Source organism: Vicia villosa, linkage group LG2 (genome assembly GCF_029867415.1).
Source record: "Vicia villosa cultivar HV-30 ecotype Madison, WI linkage group LG2, Vvil1.0, whole genome shotgun sequence".
NCBI classification, from domain to species: domain Eukaryota; kingdom Viridiplantae; phylum Streptophyta; class Magnoliopsida; order Fabales; family Fabaceae; genus Vicia; species Vicia villosa.
The window spans coordinates 18,317,903-18,331,874 of NC_081181.1; the positions used below are offsets into that span (position 1 = coordinate 18,317,903).

A 13,972-nucleotide genomic window follows, 5' to 3' on the forward strand; every position below is an offset into this window, starting at 1 on the left:
CATGCTCACCGCTTAAGTCGATCCATGACACTATCATATCATTTTTTTGAAATAAACTATTTACTATTATTAATTATGAAGATAATAATCTAATCAAGTTCACCAAAAGTTATTTTTTTTAGGAAAGAACTATTTAATATTCATAACAATAATATAATCACCTATTCGAGTCGACCAAAAGTCACTATGACACTGTCTGTCTTTTTGTTAACAATGTTGTGTCATTTTGTTAGAACAGAATATTAGAATCCAGAATATAGGGGTCAAAAAAGTGAGAGAATATGGAATTGGAGAGTGAAAACCAAGTCCATGTTTCAAATGCAAACCAACAAAATGGAGGAACCAATTTTTTCAAAACTTGTTTCAATGTACTTAATACCTTAATAGGTATTGGAATACTGTCAACGTCATATGCAGTTTATCAAGGAGGATGGTTGAGTTTTTTGCTGCTGATTATGTTTGGGATGATATGTTGCTACACAGCTTTACTTTTGGATAGGTGTATGAATGCAAATCCAGAAATTAAATCCTATGCTGATTTAGGTGAGGTTACCTTTGGCTACAAAGGAAGAGCAGTGATCGGTATTTTCATATATTTAGAGGCATTTTTAATTTGTGTGGAGCTTCTTATTCTAGAAGCAGACAATTTGGAGAAGCTTTTCCCAAACATGAGATTCACAGTGTTTGGCCTAAGAATTGGTGGGAAAAGTGGTTTTGTTTTTCTCACTGCTTTGGCAATACTACCAACAACATGGTTGAGAAATTTGGGAGCTTTGGCCTATATTTCTGTTGGTGGAGTGCTTACTTCTGTTATTTTAATTGCTTGTGTTATGTGGGTTGGTGAAGTGGATGGTGTGGGATTTCATGAAAGAGGTCATGTCATACATTGGACTGGATTGTCTACTTCTATGAGCATTTTTGCTTTTTGTTTTAGTGCTCATTCCTTGATGCCTACAATATGCACTTCCATGAGGGACAGAAAACAATTTTCCAAGGTAATTTATGTGTTCTTGTTATGACATTTTAGTTAAAAGAGTAACCAACACATCAAAACATCATGGACAAAACTAGCTATGAAAATTATACTATTTTTCATTGGGTACCTACAAAAATTACCCACAACGAGGATAAAAATATGCAAAACAGATAAGGGGATGAACACAAGCAATTAGCCACTAATATAAGCGGTTATGAGCGCAGATTCAGGTATTTTAGTACCTACCCTGTCCAGACCTGCACAATATATGTTTTTATATTTATATTTTTATTATTACATACACATGTATGCTAATCAATTTTATTAAATACATCATTATTAAACTTGAACGCATTTTAGCATAAATGTTTGTTTATTTCTTAATTCAACAATGACAGTATGAATTTATTTTAAATGTTGTTAAAAACTTAAAATGACATGTTAAATTATAATTGATTGATAATTTATTATTAGAAATGTGGATAAACGGTTATGGGTATGAGTATTTAGATACACATAGGGTAAAGGTACATGTACGAATGTTGGTGTTCACACGCGTATGTGCTCGGGTACGGGGATTTTTTCAAATTTCGGGTATAGGAACGGGTACTATATTACCCTACCCAAACCCTACCCATTGCCGTCTTTAGAAAAAACTGACAAAAGATAAACACAGCCTAAAACAAGCTAGGGTAAAGGAAACAAATACAAACTTAAGAGATCCAACACACAAATCTTCAAAATTAACAAACTCATTTTCTCAACAAAAAAAAAAGAAGACACATGATCGGTAAAATAGCAAGTGTACTATTTTTGCCTCTGTAGTAATAATAAGGGAAATTCCCTGAATGTCGATCTCAAGGACTGCGTAGGAAATACAGATTCGTAAAATATGATTCAATTGAACAAAAGATTAATGTTTTGGTTTTGGTGGATGAAATCCTTGCAAAGAAAAAAATGATGAGAAAATAAATTGATTTTTGTTATCAAATATATGAGATGCTAGGGTGAGTGGTTGATTTGGCATGTAACACTTCAGAATTAAGATCTCTTCAACAAGTTCATAACATTCAGTTACCACATCCTTAGGGTGTTTCCTCCTAAGTCCTTAGTGAGGAAACCTTTGGTCTTCTAACCTAAATCCTAAGTCCTTAGGAACCTAAATTGGAACCAAGCTTTTATATAATCAAGATTATGTGGTAATGATAGGGTATCCCTAGTCCTAGGTGATATCTACTATAATCAAATTATGCACAAACCCTAACAACTACAGTCCTGTATTTGTTAGCCATAGATTAATCCTTATTTGACCGATAAAGAAAACAAGAAGAACATTGCATAATTTAACTGAATAATATAAACCAATGTATTGACGAGATCACAAATTCATCGTTATTACAAAAAACCAAATCAGGACCACCCCCCTAGCATTGGGGGGTTTAGCCTCTCATAATATTCAAGAAAGACATAGTAAAGAATTTAGACATTACAAAGATAATTGGGAACTTTGATCTTCAATGGTGTCCACCGTTGAATCTCTCCGTCTCCGAAATCCTTGATGAAGCTATCTTCTCTCTTCTGTGATTTTCTATCGTATGATGCCAAAAGTCCTCTAATTCATCTTGAAAACCCTCCTAAATAGTGCAGACTCACTTAAGTTGGTTGGAAATCCCAAAAACACCCCTGCAGGCCAACCACTGAACTAAATAATAAAAATCACTGAAATCAGCGTCATCCACCAACACGGGCCGTGTTGAGCAACACGGGCACCCGTGTTGGTCCCCTGTTATGTTTATTTTTATTGTTTGGTCCCAGGATGTGCAACACGGGCCGTGTTGTGCAACACGGGCACCCGTGTTGCTTCACTGTTTTTCCTTTCTCTCAAACTTTGCTCCCAGCTCTCTTCCTGACACGGCCCGTGTTGGGCAACACGGCCACCCGTGTCAGGCCTCCTGTAGCATGTTTTCTGAACTTCCTCAAAACTTCCGAGTTTTGCACTGATTTACTCCGATTTCTCCATATGAATCTGAAAACATAAAAACATACAACCAAAGCATAAAATGACGAATAAAGAAATAAAACGCTCAATAACATAACTTAAACATACTTAAAAACAACGATAAATATATGTGTGAAAACCACTGATCAAACTCCCCCAAACTTAAACCGTTGCTTGACCTCAAGCGACAACTACAAAAGTTAATGACCCTCAAAGCGCACGGTGTTCATACGTGAGATATCTGTCTGTATTGATCAAGAAACAGTTGGTTCGGCATTCACATGACGCAACGAGTTTTGTTACCACATTAATCCTCAAGCTCCCGTTTCGGATACCTCTCTAACTATGCTTTGCACTTAAGTCTCTTTCCGATTTTCCTCCTCTTTCATTCAGACAATCATATTAAGGCACTGCATTTCTTGTAATAATCATCACCTGCATGAGACGGATCAAGGCTTCTTATTATTTTTTTTTTCTGGCACCAAACTAGCAGCATTGGCTACTTTTTATTACCGATGAAATTTTCAAACCTTGCAGTTATATATTGTCCTTTTGGACGACGTTTGGGGATCAATCTCCTTTGGGCTGAATAACCGGGTGAGGGTTACCCAACTTAGCGAGCCGATTGCCTTTTACCGCCTTTTCATCATTTGGTGCCAACTTTATATCTCTTTTTTTTTCTTAACCAGCCATCATGCAAGTGAATCCGAATTATGCAAGACTGTATCAATAAACTACTCGAGAAGTATTTCTCAGGAGACAAGTACTATGGTGCAAATCTACACGTTAGACTCGTATCTCTTTCAGGGAACCAAGGGTGCTTACACAAACCTCTTGTCACATTATTCCGCACTTCCTGTCCTCAAACAATCCTCGCTTCATCTCTATATACTATTCCCGATCGCTCTTTAGGATCAAAAATTCTTCAACAAAAATTTAAAATTTCGGTAAAAATTTGGGTAGAATTCACTTTATGGTTTCACATCATACCAATAACATAAAACTAACATAAAAATAAAATGCAAAGAGAAGAGCCTCCCCCAAACATGAACTAAACATTGACCTCAATGTTTCAGAACAAGTTCGAGAGAGGTGACTCACATAGGGTATTGCACTCCAATGATCACTTCTGAGCTTTCACTAGAGACGTCCTCTTTTATTTCCTGAAAATAACATAAACAGACAGAAAAATTAATTATTAAAACCGTGGGTTGCCTCCCACGAAGCGCTTCGTTTAACGTCGCATGGCTCGACGGTCCATTACCCTTTATTATGGAGGGTATTTCCTTTTCCAAACCTTGTTGCTCATCACTTCCGCAACCGAGAACTCATGAAGATGAAAAGCATGGATCACTTTTCTCTGTAACTTACTTTCAAACTTCATCTTCTCACCTTGGTTTTCTTCTTTCTTTTTCTTCTTAACTTCTATAGCGACCTTAGGACTTTTGATAGCAACATGAGCTAGTTCCACCTGAGAAGCTATGCTTGAAACTTTTTCCTGGAGATGTTTAGGGCTGTTGTATTCTCCCTCACTTTTGATCATACCAACAGAAGCTTGATTATGTACACCTTCACTTAGTTTCTTGACTTCTAGCATCTTTAAGGTTACTTCTTCATTAAAGGATTTCACCGTCAGAGTCCCTTTCTCAATGTCAAAGTTGCAACGACTTGTCAACAAAAATGGTCTCCCAAGAAGGATAGGAGTTTCTTCATCTTCAGGAATGTCCATGATGTGGAAGTCAACAGGGAATACAAACTTGTCAATCTCCACCAATACGTCTTCAGCTATCCCATATGATTTCTTGATGGTGTGATCAGCGAACTTCAACTTTGTCTCACTTTCACTTATCTTTCCCAATTCAAGCTTTATAAAGATAGATAGTGGCATTAAACTCACACTAGAACCCGAATCAATGAGTACCTTTTTAAACATTCTGTTCTTGATAGTGCATGGTATCGCCGCCGCTCCAGGGTCTTTCTTCTTGATGGGGATCTTCCTTGCTGGAGAGACTATACTGCACTTTTCTGTTGCAATTTCTGGTTCTCCCGCCATTGGCCTCTTTTTACCGATAACCTCCTTCATAAACTTCTTGTACAAAGGCATTTGCTCAAGTGCTTCAAAGAAAGGTAGATTAACCTCTAATTTTTTAAACAAGGCTGCAAACTTCTCAAAATCCTTTTCTGTTGAATTCTTCTTTGTCACTCTAGAAGGAAAAGGAAGCTTGATTGCCGGTTTAGCATCTTTCTTATTTTTCTCTTCAAGTTGCTTAACCGGTGGTATCACAATTTTGGGCTCTTTCACATTCTCTCTTATCTCCAAATCTACCTCAATCACCATGGGATCATCTATTTCCTCTTTTTCTTTTTCCGGTTCTGCCACTTTCTTACTCCTTGTAGTAACAGCATTAATCTTCTCTTCGTCTTTCGGATTTTTCACAGTTGAACTCGGAAAAGTACCTTGTGCCTGTAGAGTGAGATGCTGTGCTATTTGACCCACTTGAACTTCCAGATTTTTTATCGAAGCTGTGGTGTTCCTATGGTTGTTTCTAGTTTCTTCTTGAAACAGAGAGCATTGTCCAACCAATCTCTCAATAGCTACTTCCCACTCCGCCTTCTGAGGAATTTGTTGCTGATCTTTCCAAGCAAAGTTGGGATGATTCTTCCACCCTGGATTATAGGTGTTAGAATACGGGTTGTTTTGCCTCAAGAATTTGATTTCTTCAATTTGCTTGGGAGTAGCAACACAACACACAGTTTGGTGAGGGCCTTGGCAATTTTCACAGATTACAGGTTGAGCTTGTTGGACTTGAGCAACCTGTTGAGTACCAATATTCCTAGCGTTTAATCTCTTTTCTACCTCTGCAGCTATAGCTTCTTCAACCCGAATTTTGTTGGTGTCTAGCTTCAAATCAATGACTCCTTCAGGTTTTCTCGTACACCGGTCATACAACTCCAAATGCTCATTTGCAGCTATTGCTTCAATGATCTTGATGATACCAGAGGCTGTTGTGAAATTTGTCGAGCCTCCAGCTGCTGTATCGATCAACTGCTTTGTCTTCCTTTTGAGCCCATTGACAAATACTTGCATTTGTTCAGTCTTGTCCATATTATGAGTGGGACATGCTACTAGAATTCTTTTGAATCTTTTGTAGGCATCTCCTAAGGGTTCACCCTCTTTCTGCTTGAAGTTCAAGATATCATACCTCTTCCTTATAAATACAGATGCGGGAAAATACTCATCCAAGAAAGCCTTCTCCATCTCTTCCCATGATGTGATACTTCCTGCTGGAAGAGAATAGAACCACTCTTCTGCTTCTTCGGCCAAGGTGAACGGGAACATTCTCAGCTTCTTTGCCTCTTCTGTATGCCCTTCAATTTTTAACGTTGTACTCATGGTAAGAAATCTTTGTAGGTGCTTGTTTGCATCTTCATTAACCTTTCCGGTGAAAGGTTTTCTTTCCAGCTGATTTATTGTGCTCGGATGCAATTGAAAATTTGCCACATTTACCGGTTGGTTGACAATTGTTAGTCTACCACCCGGTGTGTTCGTAGCACCATAGTCTCCGAGAAGTCTCTCCGGTGGAGGTGGATTCTCGCCCATAACTTCCTCTTCACTTTCAGAATCTGAATGAACTGTCACAACTTCTTCGGATTCAAGTTTCTCTTGACGAGCTTGTCTATGCCTTGCGTGCAAGGGTCTTTCAATTTCTGTGTCAAAAGATAAATCAGCTGAGGACTTTCCTCGCATACAATGATTAGCGCAGATTAGTTGAAATCAGAAAAGAAAAAAAAAATAAAAAGTGCAGAAAATAAAATTTTAGTCGCAGAGCAACAAAATTTCAATTGAACTTAAGTTAAAAATCTGTATTTTGGCAGTCCCCGGCAACGGCGCCAAAAACTTGATCGGTAAAATAGCAAGTGTACTATTTTTGCCTCTGTAGTAATAATAAGGGAAATTCCCTGAATGTCGATCTCAAGGACTGCGTAGGAAATACAGATTCGTAAAATATGATTCAATTGAACAAAAGATTAATGTTTTGGTTTTGGTGGATGAAATCCTTGCAAAGAAAAAAATGATGAGAAAATAAATTGATTTTTGTTATCAAATATATGAGATGCTAGGGTGAGTGGTTGATTTGGCATGTAACACTTCAGAATTAAGATCTCTTCAACAAGTTCATAACATTCAGTTACCACATCCTTAGGGTGTTTCCTCCTAAGTCCTTAGTGAGGAAACCTTTGGTCTTCTAACCTAAATCCTAAGTCCTTAGGAACCTAAATTGGAACCAAGCTTTTATATAATCAAGATTATGTGGTAATGATAGGGTATCCCTAGTCCTAGGTGATATCTACTATAATCAAATTATGCACAAACCCTAACAACTACAGTCCTGTATTTGTTAGCCATAGATTAATCCTTATTTGACCGATAAAGAAAACAAGAAGAACATTGCATAATTTAACTGAATAATATAAACCAATGTATTGACGAGATCACAAATTCATCGTTATTACAAAAAACCAAATCAGGACCACCCCCCTAGCATTGGGGGGTTTAGCCTCTCATAATATTCAAGAAAGACATAGTAAAGAATTTAGACATTACAAAGATAATTGGGAACTTTGATCTTCAATGGTGTCCACCGTTGAATCTCTCCGTCTCCGAAATCCTTGATGAAGCTATCTTCTCTCTTCTGTGATTTTCTATCGTATGATGCCAAAAGTCCTCTAATTCATCTTGAAAACCCTCCTAAATAGTGCAGACTCACTTAAGTTGGTTGGAAATCCCAAAAACACCCCTGCAGGCCAACCACTGAACTAAATAATAAAAATCACTGAAATCAGCGTCATCCACCAACACGGGCCGTGTTGAGCAACACGGGCACCCGTGTTGGTCCCCTGTTATGTTTATTTTTATTGTTTGGTCCCAGGATGTGCAACACGGGCCGTGTTGTGCAACACGGGCACCCGTGTTGCTTCACTGTTTTTCCTTTCTCTCAAACTTTGCTCCCAGCTCTCTTCCTGACACGGCCCGTGTTGGGCAACACGGCCACCCGTGTCAGGCCTCCTGTAGCATGTTTTCTGAACTTCCTCAAAACTTCCGAGTTTTGCACTGATTTACTCCGATTTCTCCATATGAATCTGAAAACATAAAAACATACAACCAAAGCATAAAATGACGAATAAAGAAATAAAACGCTCAATAACATAACTTAAACATACTTAAAAACAACGATAAATATATGTGTGAAAACCACTGATCAACACACCCGTAAATCGCTATTGGCAGAAGAAGAGAAATGGTTCCTCAACCATTCATGAAAAGTGCAAGAATAACCTGATATCCTACCAATGAGCCATTTCCGAAAAGCGAAGATGTTCTAATTTATCCGTTCCACCGCCTTCACCGATGTGGCAAAGAAGATAAGACCATTCTAGAATTTACAATTAATCCATACCATAGAGTGTTAAACAAGGTGTTAGATCCAAATGGGTATTCATCCAAGTCCCACGTTGAACAGAAGGAAGAAAAAAAAGTAAAATGTTAGATTAAATATAGAGAGTTAGTTTGAATTTTCTTCAACACAACAACTCTAGTCTTGTGGGTGCAATGTGGTTTGGGTAATTTTTTCATATAAAATTTTAGTTAAGAGGATTTTCAATTTTTCCGTGCAAAATTGATAGTTGGGAGAGTTTGCAATTTTCCCGTGCAAAAAGTGAAGTTGAGAGGATTTGCAATTTTTCATTCCGAAGTTAAAGTTAGGAGGGTTTGCAGTTTTCTCTTTCTAAAAATTGCAATTGTATAAAAGAGTTTGTAATTTTGTCCTTTTAAAAATTACAAACTGTAATAAAATATTTTTGTTGAGAAAAAATTGTTGCGATTCAAGTGTAAGTTAAAAGTCTGACATTGTGTGAGAAAGTATAGGTTAATCACTTTGTAAGAGACATGATTCATATATCTAATTCTCTTAGGTTTGAGTAAATTTGTGGTGTCTCTTGACACATTAGGAATGCCCCCTCACGAACCTATAGTGGTATCAGAGTTGATTGTTTAACACATAGATCAAATCCTAGTATTGAAATTCTTCCTGACAAGGTGATGGTCAGGAGGCGTGGGTTGATGACATTACAATGATGTGGTGAGGGTGTCAGTGACAATAGATGCGTGTGTGGACGGGTACAAGTATATGTGGATGAAAGAGTTTTTGCTGGAGGGAGAGCATATAAGTGAATGGACTCACACTTAAGAGGGATATTATTGTGACTTAAGTGTGAGTTTGAAATCTTACATTGCTTAAAAAGGTAGAGTTTGAACAATTTATAAGAGCGATAAATCATATACTTACTGCCTTGAAACTTTGGATGAATATATAGTATCTCTTTCACTTGTGTGATTGCTCTTGAATAGTTGTGGTTGTTTCCCTGATGACTCACCACAAGGATCAAGTCCACTCTAGTCCTTAAATTATAAAAATAATTGAACCAGTGATGAAAATTGACTAGGATGTGTAGCGGTAAAAATGTGACTCGACGCGTTCTCACGCGTTCGAAGTACAACAGAGTCGCCACCGAACTTTATTTATTCCAAAAGGAAAGGGAAAATATCGATAAAACCCACGAATTAAGAAAAGAAAGGATAAGATGGTCATCGCAACCAAATTTAGGTTCGGGAGTCGGTTAAGCAAGGGGAAGGTATTAGCACCCCTCACCTCCATCGTACTCGATGGGACCCATTTAGTTAATCTTGTGATTTATTATTAGCTTATTATCTACTTTATTTATTTATTAGGTTGGAAAGAAGAAAAGAACAAAAAAAGGTTTTTTATTACTGTGCTCGCCAAGACATTTGTATCTTGTGCCTACGTATTCCCTAGTGCAATGGGAAAGTCAGAGCAATCGTAGTTCGGGCTAAAACTACGAAATGTTTTGTTGATTGATTTTAGCGAGAGGTACTCGATCGCTTTCAAATGGAAATACTACGCGCACATGGATATGATATCACTACAAGAATGGATAACTAAATCAAGATAAGACATGATTTTGGCCATCATCGCATTCGAGTGGAAGATGTTAGATCTTCACATGTGGAAGTATGTTCGTATTGAAATTGAATAAGTGTCTCGTTTTATGAAAAAAGTGTTTTAGAATGTAAAAGAGTGTGAATGAATTGAAAGTTTGTTTGTTAAGAGAAATCAAACACCTAAACAAAGGCTTAACGGCCATCGCCTAAATGTTTGAAAGAGAAAATTGTACAAGTACGTACAACCTCCTCGTAGGTGATGAAGATGATTTGAAGAGTTGAAAAACATTTAATAGGATCCAAGTATTTAAACAAAAGCTTAACGGCCATCGCTTAAGATACTTAGAAAGAAAACTTGCTAAATCGAGTTTAATGAAGTCTTTAATGGAGTCTACGCGCATAAACAATGGCTTAACGGCCATCGCCTAATTGCTTAAAGAACAACTTGTACAAGTACGTACAAACCCTTCTTCATTATCCATTATAGACTAAAATGATTTTATTAAAAGAAGAGCGTTTTTGTAAAAGAGAGTGAGTTAAATCGGTTTTTAAGAAGTCTTTAATGGAGTTTAAACATCCAAACAAAGGCTTAACGGCCATCGCCTAAATGCTTAAAGAACAACTTGTACAAGTACGTACAAACCCTTCTTTCCATTATAGATAAAATTATTTGATTAAAAGAAAGTGTTTTTTTGTCAAAAAAGGTGAATTAAATCGAGTTTTATGGAGTGTTTAATGGAATCCAAGTATTCGAATAAAAGCTTAACGGCCATCACCCAAATACTTTTAGGACAAATCGCACAAGTACGTACGAACCCTCCTTGATTCATCCATTAAGTCTCAAAATTCGATTCGATTAAAAAGCTATTTTTATATCATTTTGAATATTTGGAAAGAAATTCTATATGTACAAGAATATATTTTATTTTTATCTCTTAATAAATACCATAAGTAAAATAAACAAATAAATATATTTTTGTGATTTTTATATAAAAAGAGGTCTAATAATAAAATGCTAATTGTTATTTATATATATAATCAAGGTAATGAAAAGAAATAATAATAATAGTAAAGAAATGGGCCATGAGTGGTGTAAAAAAAAGAATGAGAAGGGGCCCAATATCATTAGCCCAACAGGAAAACATTAAAAGAAATAAAAAAAATAAAGATGGGCTAGACCGGGTCGGGTCAGGGACCCGGATCCGCCCATTTAACACACATGTGGAAATCTCGTATGAAACCCTAAACAGAACCACAAACTCAGCGGCTCCCTCTCTCATGAACGTGAAAACAGAGCAAATTTTCCTCTTGATCTCTCAATCATTCTCCTCTCTATCACGTATTTCACGATTCTGCTTCTCAATGCAGAGCAAAAACTCAATCTCTCCGCTCTCTCGCGGTGCTCTCTCTCAGATCTACTCTGTCTCTCGCGAGAACGCCATGTTTCAACAGATCAAACGAAGCTTCAAACAAGCATATAAGCAAATCGATCTAACCTCATCCCACATAAAACCCTAAGCCCCAAAAAATATTTCAGCACGACCTTAGAGATTACATGGTGATTTGCACAGTACAAGTATCAATGGTGAAATGTACATAAATAAACAGAAATCAAATTAAAGAACTACAAATCAAAAACTACCGAAGAAGTCTTCAGGTATGCGTCCTCGCTCTTCTTTGACTCTCTGCTCCGTGAACCTTGTGTTGCTTCTGATATTGTTGTGTTATGTTGGTGAATGATGAGTCTTGTCGTTGTGTTTGGTTGGCTCGAAGGTGAGGAGCGGTGTGGTTGAGTGAAGTTGTGTCGATCTGAGCAAAAGTTTTGAGGTAAGTTGTGATGGTGGGTTGAATCAATGATAACTTCAAAACTGTGGTGTGATGATATTGTTGTTGGTTTATACGGGTGATGGCTAAAGGGATTTTGAAGGTTATGGTATGATGAATGATTTGTGAGGCAGAGGTTTAGAGTGGTGAGGGTGATTTTGAGTGAAGGTGAGGTTTTGAGAAGAGTTTTTTCTGTTAGATTCTTTTTGACCGAATTTTTTTTTTCTGTGTTTGTGGAATGTCTGTTTTTATAGATAAAATGCAACTGGTTTTGGGGGGAAAATATGGATGAAATTTGAACATATGTGGTGAACTGAGTAATTTGCTTTATGATGCAGGTTATGTTTTGGACAAATTGGTGTAATTCTTGGCTGGTTTTGAAGCTGACTTTGGACAGACATGTAGCATTGTATTGTGCAGCAGGGATTTTGGAGTGTAGCATTTGTTTTGCAGGAAAGATGATGGTGATAGTGCATAGTCACGTGAAGGCAAGGAGCAAGAATGTTTGTCAATTTTTTTTGTTTTTGTTTAGTATACAAAAAATGTAAATGGACTTTTAATGTGAAATGGGCTTAACCCAAATTCTCACTCTTTTTATTATACATTTTTTGACTAAATGATAAATAAAACTAAGATAAATCTAAACTAAAAAGATAAAAAAAATATAATACTAATTCTAATGAAAAATACAATGAACTAAAATTAAATTAAAATATCAAAAACTAATGAAACAAAACATGTAAAAATGCAAATGAAGGCTATTTTTATTGACTTTAATTAAATGTCAAAATTTTCAAAATATGCCATGATGCGATGCATGAACGATGAATGAAATACGAATTCGACATGACTATAAAAAAGACTAGGTCAAAAATTGGGGTGCGACAGGATGGATTAATTCTCTCTCAAACAACCAAAAAAATGTATTAGTCATCGACCCAAATGTAATAAAGAGATGTGAGATAGACTATATAGATCTTTGACAAAAAGAACAAGAGATACTGTCTAGACCCATTAAGACATGACTAAAAATGTTATGTTTCAATGGAATCATATATTGGAAAAGATTTCATAAGAAGATCATCACCTTATATAGGGCCCAAATTTTTTAAATAAAAGGTAGAAATTGGCCAACATCACTTAAAGGATTATTTGATTTTTTTCAATTGTCTCAATTTTCTCATTTAAACACACTTTAAAATGGTAGGTTATCTAACAATTTAGTTTCTTTAATCATTTATGTATTGCTTAGAAGTTGTTCTTGATTTTTCTTATAGATATGACATTTTTGTAATTGCAGGTTGTGTTGGTTTGCTTTGTGATAAGCACTATTATCTATGGAACACTTGCCGTTCTAGGCTACATGATGTTTGGAGATAATTTAAAGTCTCAAATCACATTAAATTTACCTAAAAATACAATAAGCACAAAAATAGCAATCTATTCCACCGTAATCAGTCCTTTCACAAAGTATGCTATTGAAATTAGCCCCATAACAATTGCTATTGAGGAGAAATGGAATCTATGCATGAGTAGATCTATTAGCATCATAGTGAGAACAACCATTGTGGCTAGCAGTGTACTTGTGGCATTATACATTCCCTTTTTTGCATACATTATGGCATTCATTGGTGCTTTTTTGAGTGTGGCAATCTCATTGTTGTTCCCTTGTGTGTGCTATTTGAAGATGAATAAAGTGCGTAACAAATTTGAGTTAGAGATGATGATCATTAAGGGAATTCTTATCATTGCTACATTGATTGGAATACAAGGCACATATATATCTGTGGGCCGAATAGTGAATCAGATCAAGCATTAAAGGTGTAAATGTATGCTTAATGCTATTTGTTATTAATGTTGAAAAAACGGGTGATTATGAAATTGTGATAATCATTAGAACTGATTGAGAGATGAAGCATATGTTCATTTTTATCATCACAATGATGGTCTTATCTTAATATTTAATCACATATCTTAAGTTTTTCTTCTTCATATTCATTCCTATGTACTTTTTATTATTTGTTTGGAGGTTAAAAATCACTCATATTGTATGTAAAAAAAACATTTGATATAACAGTTTTGCAACAACTAAACCAATATGATTGTTATTCTAATTCATTAAGGGTATGTTTCATATAGAACAAGTAGAGAA

General features: G+C 36.1%; 1 protein-coding gene across 1 annotated transcript; it reads left to right on the forward strand.

The window, feature by feature from the left end:
- The first annotated feature begins 262 nt into the window (after nt 1-262).
- On the forward strand, nt 263-12,385 carry LOC131649453 (amino acid transporter AVT1I-like). The gene is made up of 2 exons (XM_058919215.1): nt 263-995; nt 12,159-12,385. The coding sequence occupies exons 1-2, from the start codon at nt 282-284 to the stop codon at nt 12,366-12,368; spliced, it is 924 nt and encodes a 307-aa protein (XP_058775198.1). The 5' UTR covers nt 263-281; the 3' UTR covers nt 12,369-12,385.
- The last annotated feature ends 1,587 nt before the right edge of the window (nt 12,386-13,972 follow it).